The following is a 6,644-nucleotide window of genomic DNA, read 5'->3' on the forward strand; positions in this document are numbered from 1 at the left end:
TGTGGAAGGGACGCCCTCAGAAGGTGGTGGACTCTCTCCTTGGAGGATTTTAAGCCAAGATTGGATGGCCATCTGTCATCAGAGGTGGCTTTCAGGGTAGAGCTACCACAATACCAAAGAACTGAGTGAGAGAGCTGCCAAATGTTAGCGTTCCACAGGGCACCACTGAAATTCGAGAGCCCATGGCAGAGATGACCGGCAGAATCCGAGACCAGGGAAAAGAGACATCGGAAGAAGAATGGAAGAAATTTAAAGACTATCTTAAGAAACATTGTAAAATTGTGGAATGCTGAGACGTTTGTGGATTTGGAAAATATGAGGTTGAATGCTGTAACCATTAGGTTATATGAAAAGAAAGGTTAAAAAATTTATTTACTAGAAAATAGGGAAGGATTTGTTGATCATAATTAATTAAGGATTGGAATGCAGTAAGGGGAGGTATGAGGAGGTCGGGAAAATCTTTTATGAAAAAAGGGTTTGAAATTATACATGTGGTGTTTTTTGTGTTTTGTGTGTGTTTATGTTTTCGTTTTGCTGTGATTTGTGTTTTTATAATCTGTGAAAAATTAATAAATATTTATTAAAAAAAAATGAAATTCGAGAGCCCAAAGTCTGCCACTGCTGTCCTGGATGTTTTAGTTGAAGGGACCCGCGGCATCCCTTCTACGATTCTCGCCAGGGGTGCCAACTTGAATAAAATATGGGAGTGGGGGGAGAAGGTAAGCTCCGCCCTGCAAAATCGATCACAAGATGTGGAACACAAACACCATTTGAATGAACCCATGAACATTTTTTGCAGGGGGGCAGCTCCCTCAAATATTTTATTGGGGGGGGGCAAAGGGACCTCGGCTCCTAGGAGTCAGCGCCTGATTCTCATTGTAGCTCAAAAAAAAAAAAAAAAAAAGAGTGATGCTTGACATATACCTGGGACAGCTCAGTTGGTAGAACATGAGGCCCTTAATCTCTTTTTTTAAATAACGACTTCTATTAAATCTTCCAAATTATTACATAACTCTAATCATATATATCATTTGTTCCACATTTTCTTGACTTCCCTTCCCTCCTTCCCTGATTTTTTTCCCCCATTCCCTCTTCAGGGCTGCATTAAAACACACCTACATTTATTTTCTAAGCCACGCAAACCCACTCTCTACATTCTCAAATCCTGCATGTGATTTTGCATAAGAACGATAATTCGATAGGTAATCCGCCAATGGCCTCTATTCTTCTATGAAACTATGACACTCCTAAGATCAGGGCTGTGGATTCAAATCCCATTTTGGGCAAAAGATTCCTGCATGGCAGGGGGTTGGACTAGATGACCCTCGTGGTCCCTTCCCAACTTTACAAGTCTATGATTCTTGGGGCTCGAGGAGGAGGAGAAGTTTGAAGACTTCCTTGCCAAAGACTGGGCTGGTTTAGATGAAGATGAAGATGCACATGTGCGGGAATACAATTGAAATGATGACAACGTGGAAGATGATTTCTTCAATCAGCTAAGAGATGAATTAGGGGGAAAAACATGGCTACAAGATGGAAACCTTACAGCTTTCAGTGATGCTGTGGTCTGAGATAGCTGTATCATAGGTATCAACTCCCCTGGGACCTGGGTGCCTGAGCACCAACAAAATTCCCCATGAAGGGGCAGAGCACCCACAAATTTCGGTGCCAACTCCCCTGGGACCTGGGTGCCTGAGCACCAACAAAATTCCCCATGAAGGGGCAGAGCACCCACAAATTTCGGTGCCATGGCCATGCACGCTCCACGGCCCCCACGGTTATGCTAGCTGGAAGCAGAAATACTAGATTGTCCGTTATCTACCCCCCCCCAATTGTTTCGTGTCCGGATGTTCAGTTTTTGAAATATGGGAACCCTTAAAAAGAAAGAAAAAGAAGACGTTCCCTTCCTAAAGCCTAGTGGCCATCTGGCAGGGGCTTCTCTCTAGGAAATTAATAAAGGGAGGTGGGCGAGGAAGCAGAGGACGGAAATGAGAAGTGTGGAAAGTCGTCTGCGTGTGGATGAGTCAGAGGCGGAGGGTCTCCTCTCGCTCTATAAAGCGCGCGCGGCGAAGGTTGCGGCTCAGCGCTCCAGCCGCCAGTCCTTCGCGCTCGACGGCGCGTCTCTGCAGGACTCCGAGCCGACGGAAGGGCGGGACAAGGCGGCGGCCAAAGGCAGGCGAGGGCGCGCGTTCGCCATGAGGCTCCGCGGGCTGCTGCCGGTTTTGCTGCTGCTGACGACGACCGAGCTGACCTTCCGGAGCTCCCCGGCGGCCGGAGCCTCGGCATCCCCCCAAGACGGCGAGTACGCCGTGAAGCTGTGCGGACGAGAGTTAATCCGCGCCGTCATCTTCACCTGCGGAGGGTCGCGCTGGAGGAGGGTCGCTGAGCGGACCACGGAGCAGGCACCACTAGACGCCGCCAGGGCGCGCGCTGGTAAGACGCTCGCGAGGCGCCGTCGGGGGGAAACGGGGGTCGCGGGGGGTCGGGGGCGTTTCGTCTTCCATAGTGGGCGGTCATTATTTTTAATAATAAAAATAATAACAATAAATTAGACGAAGCGCTGTGGCTCTTCCCGCTGAAACATGGTGCCAAACGAACATCTCCAATATCCAACCTCGTCTTCGAAAGACCAGGAAAAGTACAGATCCCCGGAGAAGGGGGGGAGGAGTTTTCTCTGTTCGCCTCACGCTCAGACTTTCAAGATCCTCGCTTCTAAAGCAGGATTTAGGTCGCGATCCTGCAGAGTAGACCCATGTCTGGGGATAGGTCCCCCTCCATGGAGCGCGAGAGAACCATTTGGAGACTCGTGCGTAAAGACGCACTGCCAAGTCCCTTCTCCCGAGCTGGATGTGGAACAGCACCCACGAGGGTCATCTAGTCCGACCCCCTGCCCCTGCACTGCAGGAATCTTTTGCTCAGCAGTGCGACTCGAACCCACGACCCTGAGACGAGGAAGCTGCCGCTCGAGCTATCCATAGGGCCGCTTCTCAACACAAAACGCATCGCCAAAGATCGAAACATCAAGAGCGCCCCGCCGCTTTGCTTTCCCTACCCTTTAGTATAAAAGCAATGATGGTAATTTTATTATTTCTGTGCCGACCATCTGACTGGGATGCCCCAGGAAAATATCCGTATAAAAACCACAATGAAACCTCAAACATCAAAAACTTCGCTATACAGGGCTGCCTTCTAAAAGTCGTGCAGTTGTTTCTCTGTTTGACATCTGATGAGAGGGCATAGCTGTCAACTTTTCCCTTTTCTTGCGAGGAATCCTATTCGAAATATGTGAATTTCCCTTTAAAAAATGGAAACGTTGACAGCTATGTGAGAGGGCATTTCCCAGGGCAGGCTCCACAGCCCCTCTCAGTATACCGTCTTTACCTCGTTGTTTCTGAGTCGCTAAAGCTTTAGCTCCCCAAAACTGTAAATTGTCCCTGTTGTATTTGTTTGAAAGTGGATCTAGGGAGCATCATTCTCACCTGAAGCCCCTGCATCATGGCAAAAACTGGAAACAGAGAGTGGCAGGCAGCTCAGCTGATCTTGTGAATAAGGCAGTGACATGTTAGTTTCCCCATAAACTTCAAGGAGGCAGATGCAAAAAACTGATATCCAGTTTTAGGCTGCCATTGTGCCTTGCTCTAGTTTAACCTCAGATTAGTCTTTGAAACACTAGCAAGCATGAATACATACAAAAGCAACTTCTCATTTAAAATAAATTGGGTGTGGGGGCAAATGAAATATGTATAATCCAGCCCAAAGTTAAGTCTTTCAAATGTCTTGCTGATTTCAGTGGTGCTTGTGCATTCTCTTTGTTTGATTTCAAGGAGACTTAAGACTTGTGGAATTTGCATACCACCCCCCCCCCAATTTGTTTGAATTGCAAATACTGTGTGTGTGTGTTTGCACCACACATAATCTATTGTTTCCTGTGATGAGAGTGGGTAACATGTAGAAGACTGCCTGCTGCTCACAGCTTCTCTGATTGACATGCTCAACTGGTTAATTCATAAAGAAATGTCCTAGGCGAGTGCTTGCAGATTATTTTAACACAATATAAAGTGGTAAATGAAAGTATATAGCAGTTCTACTATAAAGCCCCAGCATATGCTATAAATCTTGATTTAGGCACTTGGTTTAGACCAGAAGCAGTTTGATCAAAAAAAAGACCTTAGCATGGGGATTTGCCCCAGTTTGAAGATGAGCACCAAGGCAGGTAATAACAGCTGTTTTAATTAGGACTTCCAATATTCATGTGCCTTTAAATTTCAACTATCCTTTTGAGGAAAAGACTGGAAACTCAAACATCTAAATCGAGGACTTATAAAAAACATTCTACCACATATACTGGCACAATCTCATTTTATATAGCTGTTGTATCTGCAAATGTACATTTTTCTGCTGTATATACCGGAAATGCCATATCAAAATTCAGTTGAAGCATGAATGAGTTACAGAAATTTGGGGGGGGGGTTAGAGTTCAAAACTCAGCCGCATCCAACAGCTATCTCTTAGATAAATTCCAAGTTTTAAAATGATGTATTGGGAATTTCCAATAGTGATGTTTGGCAAACAGGTGTTCTTTTTTTAAAAGCAAAATACGTTGGATATTCTGCATGATTACCTAGTAAATAGACCTATTGAATTAAATATGGCAATAATAACTCAGCCTGTATTATAGAATCAGTGAGGTTTTCGGAAACGTGGTGTGAAAAATCATAAGTGGTCTAAAATGGGGAAGGATCAGTGCCTTATCTCTAAATCACAACATGCTCTACATGCTCAATATTTCAAGGTGAAGATATTTTAGCTATAAGAAAATGATGTGGTTGTGTCTTTTGACTGGGATAATTATACTTTCCTGTTTCCTGTAATATATTTCTATTCTTCAGATCCCTACCTCTTTACAGGAATCACATTTTTAGTCCCAGATTCTAGCAGCGAACTTAGAAAATTTGCTCAGCAATTTCTTTTTGTACTTGAAATGTTTACGGGTAAAAAAAACCCCCCAATTGTTGAATAATAAATCATTGGTATATTTTGGACTTGTTAAAATAAGACGTATTGTTTAGTCAGGGTTGCCATACACCCAGAATTTCCCATACATAGCCTGCAATCAGCCATTGGAAGCAGTGTCCGGGCTGAAATGTCTGGGAAAATCTGGACATGTTGTTGTTGTTGTTTAGTCGTGTCTGACTCTTCGTGACCCCATGGACCAGAGCATGCCAGGCACTCCTGTCTTCCACTGCCTCCCGCAGTTTGGTCAAACTCATGCTGGTAGCTTCGAGAACACCGTCCAACCATCTCGTCCTCTGTCGTCCCCTTCTCCTTGTGCCCTCCATCTTTCCCAACATCAGGGTCTTTTCCAGGGAGTCTTCTCTAACATACAGTCGGCATTGTCTGGTTTTAGTGTTTTTCCTTCAAAATAGGTAAAAAATTTCATATTTTTTTGAGATTTTGCAAAAGGAAAAAACCTCAAAAATTTTGGGTAAAAAAAAAAATCTCAACAACAATATGGCAGCAATATAGTTAGCAAAATTTGCATATCACTACTTATCCTTGCAAGCTGCTCCTGAAATATTTTGGTGAACCAATGGGGTAAAATATGTATAGGTAAATGCATGAATGATACCCACAGTATCACTAACAAATTTCTTCCAGAAAACTCAGTAGACATTTTACAATGGTTCGCCTTTTGATAGTTTCCTTTGTTTTACCTTAACAGAGTTTCTTCAAACTAGCACGGACAAAGGACTGGATAATGTTAACTTGCAGTCTGTCTTGGATCCTGAACTGGAGCAACTGCAAAGCATCAGTCAACAAGCTGGAAAGCCGTCGCTGAAAGACTTTTTAAATTTATATGATTATTTTAATGAATATGTTCCTACTTCCAGTGAATACAATGAATACATCCGTCACTTGGGAGATGCAGCCCAAGAAAGGAGAAGCGAAACTGGGTTTGCCAATTCCATCAGCTCATATAACTTTCCTTTGGTCAAACAGCCTAGAATAAAGCGTGCAACCCCTGTGGGGATGGCCGGACTGTGCTGTAATTGGGGATGTACCAAAACTGAGATTAGTAGATTGTGTTAAGAATACCTTTATATATGCACATCCAATTTTTCAGGAACACCCAAAACTCAGTGTTGTTTGCAGTGCTTTTTAACTGAATACTACCTGTACGAAAAAGAAGATTGCTGATTTGTAATCTATTTTGTCTCCAAATTATTGATGGTGTCCTGGTTTCCTGTAAAAAATACAAACCACATGAATTGCTATTATAATTATGTTTTGCACTAAATGTATTTGCATTTTGTTATGTGTTCATTTTCCTACTCCAATTCTTCTAAAATTATGCTGATTTCTGTGCCACATTCGCCACACTGAAGAGAGAAACCCAACCTTTAATTAAAGTGTTATATAGTCTACATTCAATGTGCTTGTGTGAAATCGAAAGCTAATGGATATAACTCAGCCAGGGATATATTGTCCTATGTGTTCCCAACGTGCCGAAGTTCCATAAACACAAAGCTAAACACATACAATAAAATGTAGTTGTCCTAGATTACCTGGGGCATGAGCTGTACTGGTTACACATTGCACATAAAAGTGAAGAGGCTCGTTCAAATACATAGAGAAAACTATGC

General features: G+C 43.5%; 1 protein-coding gene across 1 annotated transcript; it reads left to right on the plus strand.

Moving 5' to 3' along the window:
• Positions 1 to 1,903: 1,903 nt before the first annotated feature.
• Positions 1,904 to 6,432, plus strand: LOC128405377 (prorelaxin H2-like). The gene is made up of 2 exons (XM_053371925.1): positions 1,904 to 2,433; positions 5,723 to 6,432. Exons 1-2 carry the CDS (start codon positions 1,989 to 1,991, stop codon positions 6,088 to 6,090), a joined length of 813 nt encoding a protein of 270 aa, XP_053227900.1. The 5' UTR covers positions 1,904 to 1,988; the 3' UTR covers positions 6,091 to 6,432.
• Positions 6,433 to 6,644: the final 212 nt, after the last annotated feature.

Source organism: Podarcis raffonei, chromosome 17 (genome assembly GCF_027172205.1).
Source record: "Podarcis raffonei isolate rPodRaf1 chromosome 17, rPodRaf1.pri, whole genome shotgun sequence".
NCBI lineage: Eukaryota > Metazoa > Chordata > Lepidosauria > Squamata > Lacertidae > Podarcis > Podarcis raffonei.